Source organism: Nansenia antarctica (assembly GCF_963989245.1).
Source record: "Nansenia antarctica genome assembly, chromosome: 1".
Lineage (NCBI taxonomy): Eukaryota > Metazoa > Chordata > Actinopteri > Argentiniformes > Microstomatidae > Nansenia > Nansenia antarctica.
Genome location: NC_137674.1, coordinates 46,461,613 through 46,475,499, shown reverse-complemented (window position 1 = coordinate 46,475,499; position 13,887 = coordinate 46,461,613). Strand labels below are relative to the sequence as shown.

At 38.2% G+C, this 13,887-nt stretch overlaps 1 protein-coding gene across 1 annotated transcript; it reads left to right on the top strand.

Annotated features, from left to right (window-relative positions):
• Nucleotides 1-6,407: 6,407 nt before the first annotated feature.
• On the top strand, nt 6,408-7,593 carry fabp7a (fatty acid binding protein 7, brain, a; the record flags this gene model as incomplete). Its single annotated transcript, XM_080537139.1, has 4 exons — nt 6,408-6,480; nt 6,679-6,851; nt 7,107-7,208; nt 7,543-7,593. The coding sequence occupies 4 exons, from the start codon at nt 6,408-6,410 to the stop codon at nt 7,591-7,593; spliced, it is 399 nt and encodes a 132-aa protein (XP_080393265.1).
• Between the last annotated feature and the right edge of the window lie 6,294 nt (nt 7,594-13,887).

The window sequence follows — 13,887 nt, the reverse complement described above, 5'->3', positions numbered from 1 at the left end:
TGTTGAGTGTTTAGTTTGGAGATTGACAGTTTTTTGGTGTATCTTAAAGTTTTAAATGTAAATATATAAATGTTGCTTTAAAGCTGATTAGAGGAAGAACTTATTTTTCGGAGAATTACAAAACTGTGTTAACTTAGAAGGCCTAATGTACATATGAGAATATTTTAGTTTTGTTGAACTTTAAGACTCTTTACCTCAAATTCTCCCTCTAGTTGAACAAATACTGTTTGTACCCAGTACTGTATATTAATTGTAAACAGTAGAATGTGGACACACTCTTACCTTCTCTCTCAATCTCAAACACGCTGATGGCGTACAGTGTGACTCTCTGGCAGTGACACACAAGTGACAACAGTACTAGTATGCAGAGAGAAAGAGAGTGGACAGCTGGCACAGCCTAGTAGGGGCTAGCATGGGGGCCCATGGTGTTCATAGTAAAGGCAGAAGTCAACAATGAATGTGCCTGGAACTACAGAGAGATGGTCAAACAAAGAAGCTCATACACACATTGTGCATTCTACAAACAGTTATTCTGGTGTTTGCTAGCTTGCTATGTGAATATTGGCGATTGAGGACTGGATAGTCTCTGAACCTGACACAGATGTGTTGATTGTATCTAAAATGGCAATAAGATACTCTCTGAAATATTCAGACAAATGCATAAAACACAGCCTTAACGAAGGGACTATATTTGATAGCAATTCTCGACTGTCACTAGAATGGATATGTCTTCGCCGACTGGCAAACACTTGTTTACAAAGAAGGCTTGGAAAACGAAGACTTTGTTCAGCAACTAAGATAGTTAGTGGAATATGACATCAGACAAGTGCATCTGTTTGATATGCTAATGTAGCTAACGTTAGTTAGCCTAGCTCTTTTTTAGACGTGCTATGCTATAGGCTCAATACATACTATACTGTACATTAGTGAGTTTTGTTACATTATATTATCACAGGTGTTGCCATCAACATACACAAAGTTATTATAGTGTCTTTAACTAATCATAAGTGTTGTATGTATTTGGACTTAGCATTGTCAGTCCCCCCCCAAAATCACAAAACATAAAATGTAAATATGTTTTATTAAATTGGAATGTCTACAAGGAGCATTAAAACATAGCAGATAGCATCTTTAAATAATAAAAGACAAATAAATTAATTCTAGAAAGAGGACACAATGATCGTTTACAGACCCAATTCTTATTATTGTACATTTGTCATAGTTTGGCTTTAAGCCTGATAGACTAGAGAAAAAGTATCTGATTATGAAACAAAAAACTTGCAGAGATTTGGATTTACGCCCTGGATTTCAAAACCTTTGATTAGCATTTAATTTGACCTTTATTGTTAGCATTTCAATTGTCATGATTAATTGGTAAGGGCAACCTTTTGTACACCCAGAGATATATTACATAAGAAGTAATCATTGAATATATCTAGACATTCGCAAATAGTTCTACCTTTAGCAAACAACAGGTGAGAGGTAGCCTAGTGTGTCATTGCACAGAGGACAACTAAATGCATTTATGTTCTAGAGGGGGCATCTCGGCAACAGGTCACAGCCATTGAAGGCGACCTCGGAGCAATTAGGGGTTCAGTGCCTTGCTCAGGGACACTTAGACACGTGGCTCGACGGTGATTCAAACCGCTGCGAACCTGGGACCCCCAGCTCATAATCATTTAACTGTTAGAATTCATTGAATATTCATCCTTCTCAGTTTACATCGCTCAAATGTAAATGATCCATACCTTATTGGATGTTCGCCACCAATATGTTTCATCCTGGTTCTTCTAATCACGGCTGGGTCACCCCGCCTTTCTCTCATTACCCCATCCACACACTGGTGGAGAAGCAACAATTATTTCATAACTAAGGAATGTCTCAGTCAGTACTGTTCTGTACCACTCTCCATATCCTACACTGGGCATTTCTTATCTACAAACACACAGCTCCCCCATAGCCTTCATATCAATACTTCTCTGTGTTGCTATGAATTTTTACTATATTATCAGAATTATCCATTATCTATATCTATTAATGTATTATGTCAGAATTAATGAGAATGAAATACCTATTGTGATTGCAAATCAAGAAAAAAAGGAGGAGAAAGTGCAAGTAGAACAATCTATAAAACACTGCATCCTGCCCTTATTGTCAGGGCCACACCTCCCCTCACACTAGTGAGGCCTTAAACCATAAACTGGAGAATCAAGACTGGTTAGATGAACTAAAAAGCACACAGGTTGAAGAGGCATGGCTAGGTTTCAAAACCAAATTCCTAAATATTATTGACAGTATAGCCCCCATGAGAACCACCAGGGTTAAAGCCCGATCGGAACCATGGATGAATTCGGACATTCTAAATGCTATGAAAGTCAGAGACCTAAAATGCTCTGAAGTTCAAAAATGCAAATCAAAATTAGTGAAACACTTAAACGAAGATCTCAAAACCCACTTTGAGAAAATTAAAAAACAATGCAACAAACTATGCAATCAGGTAATTACCATGACCAAATCTGCTAAGAAAAAATACCTCGATAACAAAATCGAAGAAAACTTAAACAAACCACGTGACCTTTGGAAGCTACTTAATAGCCAACTAGGTTGCAGTCAAAAACTCAAAACCAGGTCTACAAACATCAGCATAAAATCTGGAGATTCTCTCCTTACAGACAAGCTGGATGTGGCTAAGTGCTTAAACACTTTCTTTACAACCATAGCCACTAAATTAGTTAACAATCTACCACCCCACTCAGGGCGTTATGGTGTAGAGCACATCCGTGCGTTCTACAATAAACTGGGTGTACGCAAAGATGATTTTAAACTCTCCATGGTGTCAAACGATGAGGTGTTTAAAAAACTGGGCGCTCTACACTCAGAAAAGGCCACGGGCCATGACAATATTCCAGCCAGATTTCTAAAAGACTCAGCTGCCTCCATTACCCCAATCATCACCCACATAATAAACCTCTCCATCAAACAGGGACACGTCCCCCTTGACTTTAAAATAGCAAGGGTAACCCCACTGTATAAAAAAGGAAGCAAATTAGACCCAGGCAACTACCGACCTGTTTCTATTCTTAATTCCATCTCGAAACTTATGGAAAAAATAGTTTATGAACAGGTTGATAGGTACCTTACCGAAAAAAATCTGATGTATGAATTTCAATCAGGATTCAGAACATCCCATTCCACTGACACATGCCTTCTCTATTTGAACGACCACATCAACCATGAGGTGGACTCGGGCAAGTACTGCGGCATGGTCATGCTGGACCTCCAGAAGGCCTTCGACACAGTAGATCACCACATATTGTTAGATAAACTGAAAGCAATTGGGTTCGATAGAACATCGGTGAGCTGGATGCAGTCCTACTTAGAGGGGAGGGAACAGGTGGTTAGTGTGAACGGAACACTGTCCCCCCCCCTCCCAGTGACCTGCGGCGTTCCACAAGGAAGCATATTGGGACCTTTACTGTTCCTAATATATGTGAATGACATGTCATCAGCATGTGATTGCAATTTGTTCCTGTTCGCGGATGACTCGGCTCTGCTGGTCTCTGACAGGGACATATTGCAGGTGGAAAAAGCGCTAAGCACTGAACTGAGTAGAATCTGCATCTGGCTAGCTGACAATAAACTATCAATACACCTAGGTAAAACTGAAACCATCCTATACTGATCCCCATCTAAACTTAGAAAGGCTGTAAATTTCAAAATAAAAGTGGGTAACATTAATATCACAAGAAAAGAGGATATTACATACCTGGGCTCCATCTTAGAGGCAAATCTTTCCGGAGATAAAATGGCAGCAAAAGTAATCAAAAAAGTGAACCATAGAACTAGATTCTTGTACAGGATATCCTCACTTGTCAGTAAAAACACACTGAGGACCCTATCAGGAGCTCTCATTCAATGTCACTTCGACTATGCCGTAACATCATGGTACTATAGAACCACAAAGGCCCAAAAAACAAGACTCCAGACAGCCCAAAATAAACTGGTTAGGCTTTTGCTAGGCCTCAACCCTAGGACACATCTAACCGCTGCTAATTTTTTGAGCCTTGATTGGCTACGAGTAGTTGACAGAGTGCAGCAGCTTGCACTGGGCCTGGTCTTCAAGATACGCTACACCACAAAGACACCCAAGTACCTGTCAACATACTTCCAAAAAGTGAACAACGTCCACACATACAATACCAGAGGAAGCTCCACGAACCACGTTCAACCGCGTTGCACCACAAACAAGGGGTTAAACTCGTTTGCAAACTATGCAGTAAAAATGTGGAACGCCCTTCCTATAATCTTAAAGGAGTGCAAAACACTGTCCACCTTCAAAACCACTCTCAAAAAATATTTACAGGAGGCTGCAATCCGTAACTGGACCCTCTAAATCAAAAATCAGATTAAAAGACCCGAACTACCCACTGTACATACTTTGTGTTTTGTCCCCCGCCCCCACCTGTGGTGTATGTCCCCACCTGTCCTACCCGCTGTACATACCTAATGTTTTGTTATATTGTTCTTCCCATGATGGATGTATGTTTATCTTGTAGATAGTACTAGTTATTTGTCTGTATTATCTTGTAGATAGTACTAGTTTTTTTTGTCTGTCTTACATGTAACGATGAATTGAGAATCAAGGACCCCAATTGAAATAAGCCAGTGGCTTTCTTGGGTTTTTATCCTGTTAGTTGACCTTGTATGTAATATGTACTTTCATGTACCTACTCCTGCAAATCTTCTAATAAAGTTTTCAATCAATCAAAAAAAAAAACTCCAGATTACAGTAAATGGAAAGTGAAAGTATTTCTCCAACAGTTTAACCTTTAACCCAGCCAGTCAGTTAAGATCAATGATGACTGCAAGCCTGGCAACAGCAGCTTGACCAATGACAGTTCTTTGTGAGAGGGAGAAGGGAGGGGAGAGGGAAGGGCACGAGGGAAAGGAGGAAGGGGGTTCCCTGTTTATTTGAACATTTCCTGTTGTTGTTGCTATTGCTATTTTTTGCATGGCTTGTATACTTCTTATTTCCTTGTTTTTATTCTGTTTGTTTGTGCCCCATTCTGAAAGAGTGTAAAGTGTATTGAAATAAAACCAGATTTGATTTTGATGAGTCATTTTGCATACAGTATTTCACATATCACAGTATTTTGATTTGTATCGACAGGCAGAATGTCTTAAATCACTGAAGATATCTTCTGGTTATCTGATCATACAACAAAGATTCCATAATCTGCATTTACAGAATAGTACATCATTGTACTGTAATTGTCTCGTCTTATGCTGAATAGCTATTATACTGTATCTACTGTATCTAGTAACCTGTAATTACTTAAGTAACAACTTTGTATCAACATTTTGATATATAATGTTCTGCTTTTGTTGTTACTCAAATGTGTTAATTACTATGCAAATGCAAAGTAATAATAATGAGACTAACATGGGATACGTAATACTGGGCAACATTCATTCAAAGTAAATGCCTTCAAATTCATTGGGAAGACAATGACCCAAAACATATTGCCATGTTAACTAGGGAGTTTTTCAGGGCCAAAAAGGGTGAATAGGTCACAGACTTCAAGACAAGAAAAAGAGGAAAAAAGAGGAAAAATTGAGAGATAGAAAGAATGATGGAGACAGATGGCAATGAGTGCTGCTGCAATGTTATTTTCCAACTCAAGGAGCATAGACCTTTATAAAAATCACTAGACTTCGTGGCTCCAATTGGGAGCTATGCTGTCCTCTTGTGTTCAAACAATAGAAGTGCAGGTGTTTATTTATGTATTGCACGGACTTTGCATGCAAAGACATAATCACCCTGTCGCATAAACTGTTTGTAGACAGATCAGTGATTACACACTACCATGATTCCTTTTCTCTCCCAAATAAATCACCTAAACAACATTGTGGTTAGGTAACATATGTACATATAAATAGGCTATATGTAACATATGTACAATGTCATCATCAATTTAATCTTAATCTTCAATATTTAATCTTTGATTGATTGTTGAAATATGTTTTGGGACCACGGTGCAATCGTGCACAACATTGTCTGCAACAATATTCAGCTATCAGTTTATGGCATTTCGATGATGTCAATGTTTACTGATTGCGTGAGAGGTTTATTTCTTTACGGGATAAACTTTAAATCCGTTTCAGATTAAATTCCATAAATTAGCGGCGGACAATGACCTGTTCTCGCCATCTCCAAAGACCAATCAGAGCTCAGAAAGTGTGACAAATCACCCAATCAGAGTGTACAACCTCAGATTTGAGATAATCCCCAGCCCCCTTTACAGTATAATTTGGTGAGTGCATTTATACACAGACAAGGAGTAGTCGATCTGTCAACACTATATCAGTCTATCAGCTGTCTTGCGTCAGATAACAAAACTGTCAAAATGGTTGATGCATTCTGCGCCACATGGAAACTGATTGACAGTCAGAACTTCGATGAATATATGAAGGCAATTGGTGAGTAATTAATTGTGGTTGATTGTAGGACTTGGAGGACTAAAAAATCTATTTTCTATCTAATTATTGTTCATTCACATTATTCTCATGCGCTTCGATTTATTAATTTGTTCAATAGAAATGGGCATATAGGCATAAATCTTTCATAATTGCAAGGTGAATATTTAATATTGAGGAAATTATTTCTATTCTGAACAGGTGTCGGCTTTGCCACAAGGCAAGTGGGAAATGTCACCAAACCCACTATTATCATCAGTCAAGAAGGAGACAAGGTGCTGGTGAAAACACAGAGCACTTTCAAAAACACTGAGATTTCCTTCAAACTGGGAGAGGAGTTCGACGAGACCACGGCTGATGACCGAAATGTCAAAGTATGTGACTAACTGCATCTGCACTTAATCTAGTAGTTGCGAAAAAGTGTTTCTTACTCAATTGAATGGAATATGTTGTTGATGCCAAAGTAATTCTTCATCAAGGAACATACAGATGGATGATTTAGATCTTTATGGGTTCATAAACAATAGCCAATCTACTTTTATACATGCTGTGTTCTTCTTGTTTGAGACACAAGTCTGCCCATTGTGAGACTGCTGTTACAGTAGGAGAACTGTGATGTGTGATTGCAGTCCACTCTCACCATGGATGGAGACAAGCTGATGCACGTGCAGAAGTGGGACGGCAAGGAGACTAAGTTCACCAGAGAAATCAAGGATGGGAAGCTGATCATGGTGAGAAATCAAGAGACAAACAAACCATGTTGAGATTTTGCACTTGATGTTTTTAGTGTAAGTGTAGTTTATGTGTATAGAACTATAGCATAATAAGATACGATAAGATAGGATATACTTTTCTTGTCTGTTTGCACATACATACATTTGCTTTGGATGTGTGACTATTCAAGAATACATTCTAATGATGGTATCTTTTACCCCTTGTGTGTATATTTGCAGAGTTGTTATCAAAATACTCATAATAAACGATCTGAAACACTACCAAGTAATGCAGTAGGATGTTAAAGTGAATAAATAATATAGTTGATCTCCAACCATTTTTTGTTGACAGACCTTGGTTTTTGACGGCATCGAGGCTGTTCGCACATATGAGAAGGCATAACTCTCCCAGAGACAATGACCAAGTGAACCATCCCATCAATGCGAACGGCAGGCATTCTATTGTCATGTTATCTGTTTATTATATGCATAGAATTGCACTTAATCCATCTTTTTAACATGATAAATGTTTTGAAAAATGAATTTTTGTCAGATCTTTTATATGAAATACAGAAATTATGTATTTTTTGAGTAATCTAAATGGTTTCATACTGCTTAATAATTTGTATCATCAGCTGTGAAAAAGGGCGAAATAAATGACTTGACTAAAGATCTGTTCTATTGTCTTTTATCTTAGTAGGTTCATTTATACAATGTTGCAAATAGTACAATCTGATTTGTATGTTTTGGAGGGTTTTCCATCTTTCTGAAAGTGGAAAAAAATGTTTCAATCGGAGGGAGGGATACAATGGTAGCTTTGTTTCCTTCAGTCACAGGTGGCAGCTGGGTTCATCGTCACGGTTACACATGGACAGTAGTAGTGTCCACTGTGACAGTTGCAGTCATGAAAGGGTCACGGCCTGTAGTTACCTCTGGGGGACAGAAGTGTGTGTGTGTGGGGGCGGGGGAGGAGGGGAGGGGGGGGGGGGGGTTGGATGATCTCATTCAGAGTGTAATCTGATTTAATTCATGGTGTGATTACGTAGGAGCATCATTCGATGGTCTGGACCAACCGTGTTCTAATGCAGCCTCTGGCATGACAGAGCAACATACGGACATGGCACAGTAGTCTGCTGCTACGGTACCGTCTTCATCCCTCATCACGCCACGGCCCGTGCCCTAGATATAAAGGGACATTTTATGTCTTTGAATTCCCTGTTTAATTCAGATCTGCCATATCGTAAACAAACTATCATAATATCCATCTGTTGTGGAAATAGCACTCATGATTTACAACTTAGATACATTAGTCGTTGTGACTGATTCATAGTAGCTACCTATACTATACAGTACTTATGATTTATAACTGGTGACATTTCAATACAGTTATACTCTCTTTTTAATTAGTTAGTTTACACCGCCCCATCATCAAAACAGCCATCATCTGATGGATCGGATCCCAGAAGCAGTTGACATTTTCAGGCTACCCTTGTGTAATGTCTAGCTTACTGAATACTACAACTACAAGTGACCATTCTTCTCATTTCAACACACTGGCTGCCAAGTTGTTGGCTGCCTTTGAATGGACTGTGGCACAAAACCATGGTTACTGGAGTGGAACTTATTTGGCTATTGTCCATGAAATTGAATTCAAACATAATGTGTTTGCATGGTTCCCTTGAAATATCCTGAAATTACTACTACAATAATAGCTACTGAATAGACACAACTAACATCAGAATCCCAATATCAAGAACATATAACCAAATGAAACAGAAATAGAACACAATCTATGATAAAGATGATACTAAATCTATTTTTCCAGTTTATAGTATAAAAGTGAAATACAATACATACAAATAGAACTATTTCACAATCCTACAGTAACAACAATGCGACCAGTCTAAGTAACTTCAAACAAAGAAGAGAGATGAATTCATAATCATAATTAAAGAGGACAACGCTTCATCGCTGCTCAATGGGATACAGTATGTCATTAGTGTTGACAGCACACTGCATGGGAGCTGTGGGAGTGAGAACCCAGTCAGGAATCTGTGTCAGTGGCTCCCTGCTGACTCATAGTAACCTCTCCCTCAACAGGTTAAGCCTCATTAGGGGATCCCATTATCCCATTCAATCACACCTTCTTAGTAAACACACACAGGCACACTTGCGTGCACACCCGCACACACACACACACACACACACGCACACACACACTGACAGGGCAAAGAATGTACAACAAATGCCACAGATATTTTGATTTAAAAAAGGAGAGTCTGACTATGAACTGGCCAAATAGAGAAACGGTTAAATGATACAACACTCTCTCTATTGGCTGCACTGGCTCTGTTGGCCTACGACTGGAGCGAGGGGAGGGTAGAGATAGAATGAGAGAGAGAGAGAGAGAGAGAGAGAGAGAGAGAGAGAGAGAGAGAGAGAGAGAGAGAGAGACACAGACAGACACAGACACAGAGAGACAGACAGACAGACAGAGAGACAGACAGACCCACTCTTCCTCTATTTCCGTTAGCCTGTATGAATGCTGGCCTTCATCAGACTCTTTTGGGGAGATGATGGCGTTGGTTCAGATCTCACTATTGTGCACCTCTCCTTTGTGGAGCGAGCATAACCCGTTACTCCGTAGCCAATGGGCTTGCAGCTTGAGTCTCACGTCACTGTCAGATGATGTCTATGCCAAAGCATCCGGAGAGAGGCTCGCCTTCTTGTTGCCCTCCTTTTGAAAAGAGAGGGGTAAAAAAGGCATTTGTAAGTCTGGGAAAATGTGGAAGTACTCCATGCTTTCCATGGGAACTGTTAACAAAAAGGGAGAAAAAAAATCATTTTAGATAACAAAAGATGGATTGAAGTATGGCAGTGGTCCAGGATGAAGGCATACGGCTATTGACCAACTGGAGATAAAGATAGAGAGAGAGAGAGAGAGAGAGAGAGAGAGAGAGAGAGAGAGAGAGAGAGAGAGAGAGAGAGAGAGAGAGAGAGAGAGATCCGGAGATCTGTAAAGGACTATGTAACCAATTTTAGGGATTCCATGTAACCTGAAGGGACTCAATGTAAAAAAATGTGGGACTCTATATAACTTCATAGTCATCTGTAATCTGTGAGGATTCTTTCAGTAAAATGTCAGTTTTAGAATCAGTACACTACATCAAAGTATACAACAGTCAATGAGACACATATTCACTTTGGAATTGAACAAATATTAATCCAGAGTCCTGAAGTGTGCTATTCTTCCATTTAAAGTCAGTGGGGGGAAAAAGAGAACAATTGCATGTCTACTTAGAACAGAATGAACAACAACCTTTACACTCAAACTGTCTCTTCATAAGGCTGATTATGCCTGTCAACTGCAGCCAGGTTTAAATGAGCATTTTGTGTCGCCCATCACTGTGAAATTTCAAAGGACCAGAGGTTTTCTTTTTCTTAGAGCTTCTGTGTAACTTTAGATCAATATAATAGTGATAAAGAACAAAGACATAGTACTAATAATGTCATCATCAAAAACTATTGAGTAATTCCTACATGAAAACAGCAAGAGAGAGAGGGGGTGAGGGAGAGAGAGGGAGTGAAGGAGAGAGAGAGAGAGAGAGAGAGAGAGAGAGAGAGAGAGAGAGAGAGAGAGAGAGAGAGAGAGAGAGAGAGAGAGAGAGAGAGAGAGAGAGAGAGAGAAGGAGAGAGTCCTTGATTCAGGACCAAATACTAAATGACAAGGACCAAGTGTCCCCCCCCCCCCCGGCCACTGTAGCCATTGCACTACTGCTGGTTGCACACTCCCCTGGTCAATGTGAACACCCAATTAATCTTTGCACTACTGCTGTTTACAAATACTACCTTTGCACATACCATATCTTTGCACATTTCCATTCCTTTGCCACTATTTATACATCTGTACATACCATACTGTACATAGCTACCTTAACTGTACATAGATCATAACTGTAACTCTAACTACCATACTTGCCATACTGTAAACCTTAAAATAAAATAAAATCATAAAAAAAAAGAGAAATACAACCAAACCAAACCAACCAAATAAAAATACAAATAAAAATCATTATCGCTGTCATGTTTTTATATCATGTTTTATATTTGCCCCTCTGGTTAGATGCTAAACTGCATTTCGTTGTCTGGTACTTGTACTCTGCAATGACAATAAAGTTTAATCAAATTGTCTAATCTAATCTAATCTAATCAAAATTCTATCTAATCTTCTATCTAATCAAAATTCTGCACGTAAGCACATTTTTCTAAATGGACGTAAGCATTATTTGTAAAAACGGGCTGCGCTTGTTTAAAATTGCGTACGTACTTCCGTCTATAAATGGGTATTTTTTTTTATACGGTGCCATTTGGACTTCATAACTTGTGAAAAATAAATTGTTGATTTATCTATATTTTAATGTTTTATTATATAAAGGACATATCTAGCTTGCTGAAAAACATAGTGGTCGAGCTCAGGCACCTACATTTTATTTTATTTAGAATACCCTCTGTAGTTGAATAGGGCGAGTGTCTCCAGAACAGAGTGGACACATAACAGGGTGGACACGAACAGGGTGGACATTTTGAGTTAAAGTTAGCCTTTAGCCTGCCTGTGTTAGCATAATGCCTAGAATGACCATGAATACTTGATGAGGAATCTAATTTGCACTAAATACTTTTTTTGAAATTATTCAATTTGATTGATCTCCTCAATATTTAGGCATAACAGGGTGGACACGTTATGGTCAACCACATGAAACTCACTGGATAAAAACATAAAAATCAGATGGTAAAAGAGGTAGAAAATCACACAGCTTACCACATTTGAAATCCCCTCCACTGATGTGATGTCACCTCATGAGAGTGATGTGATTGAGAAATATGGTTTTCTTTTAAAAGAAAAGGGTGGACAGTGATCGCAGGGACAAGCAATATTGTAAGCAAAACCTTAATTTTTTGTACAAAATAAAAACTATATTTGATTTCAATAGATATTGATCAGGAAAATGAAATAATAATAACATATTTGGAAATGTATATGTTTTTAATAGTTATTTTTTGGATTGAAGTTGAATGAACAACACTGGGGACATCCCAAATCCCATGCAAAATCCAATTTACATCTTTAACCAAAGCTTTTAAAATGTAGAAAACAACAACTTAGAAGCCCATATCATTGTATTCATAATACATAACAATGGACTATACATGAAAAACCTAATGGAATTAGTATTTGTCCAAATTTAGACAAAATACAACATGATTTAGTACTGGGGACGGAAAAGGCACCGTCTAAAAAAAATTACCCAAATACTGAATATACTTGAAATTGAACGCAGGTGAATGAGCTTTGTATTTACGATGACGTTCAAGTACTCTTTTTATAAATGAGGCCCCTGACATTCCACGGTCAAATTGACACATTGAAATTGTATAAATCACTACTTTGATGTGGTTTTCTACGTACGCCACGGGTAAGATCAAATTTGATCCAAAGTACTTTCTATAAATGAGGCCCTGAGTGCTGTGTTGTCCCCAAATATTGAGAGAAAATAGATTAAAAGAACAAACAGATTCAATGCTAAAAGTATAAGTTGCATACAAGACAATACATGTTGCATGTACTGCCCATTGCCCAACATCAATACAAGCTGGGGAGCTGCCTTCAACATGGGGTGGCTGTCAGTTCATCCTCAATTCATTACCAAACTCAAAATACCACCATCCAGTTTGAGCTCTCTTCATTATACTAGTTACGAGTTAATACGAGTTAATATTATTCATATTATTACTTATACGGTATACGGTAAGATATTTGTATGTAGCCAGCCAGGTAAAAATACTCATTCAAAAAGTAAGGTGGCAAGAGACGTTGAAATACTGGAAAATGTGTGTGACTTGTGTAACTCAATATTGCCACCATCTGATAATATGCATGTACTACAACACAAATGTACAGTCTGTTGTTCATTGCACATGGAGCCAAGTGAAAGACCACAATACTACTATTACTAAGTATTTATTTAGACTCAACGGCAATTTATGAACAGAAAAAATTGTTTCACTTACTTAGCCTACGAGGCTATGAGAAGTTGCATAAATTAGGTTTAGTACAGGACAATATTACCATTAGTTCATTATTATCAGGCATAAAACAACTCAAATTTAAGTTAAGGTTCATTTGCAGCATTCAGAATGTTCAACTTTGACTTACATCCTTTGCCTAATAGGTATTTATATTTTTTGCTCTCATGTATCTATTTACACAGCGACTTTTACACTGAATGTATATTTAACTTAATTGTACTGGCAATACACTCCCACACAACCTAACAATTATTTGTTGTACATTTCTTCAGTAATAGTACAATACAAATGAGTCCAATCAAAACAGATCTGACATTATCGCCGTTTGTCTGTGTGAAACAGAGAGCACTTCACTCTCCTTATAATGCTCTGATCAAAACGTCATAAAAACGCATCACAGATCAAAACTTGACAGAGAGAACACTTGAAAGCAGACAACTTGTAACACTTCATGGCCAGTGGTTCAAACTTTAGAGGGCCATGCTTTCATAGTACAGACAATGTACAGTAATGCATTTGATCATTAAATAATTGTTCCGTCCCTGTACAACATGTTTGTGAAGTATATAAATGCCATTTAACTATTCAATACATTTTACGAATAATACGT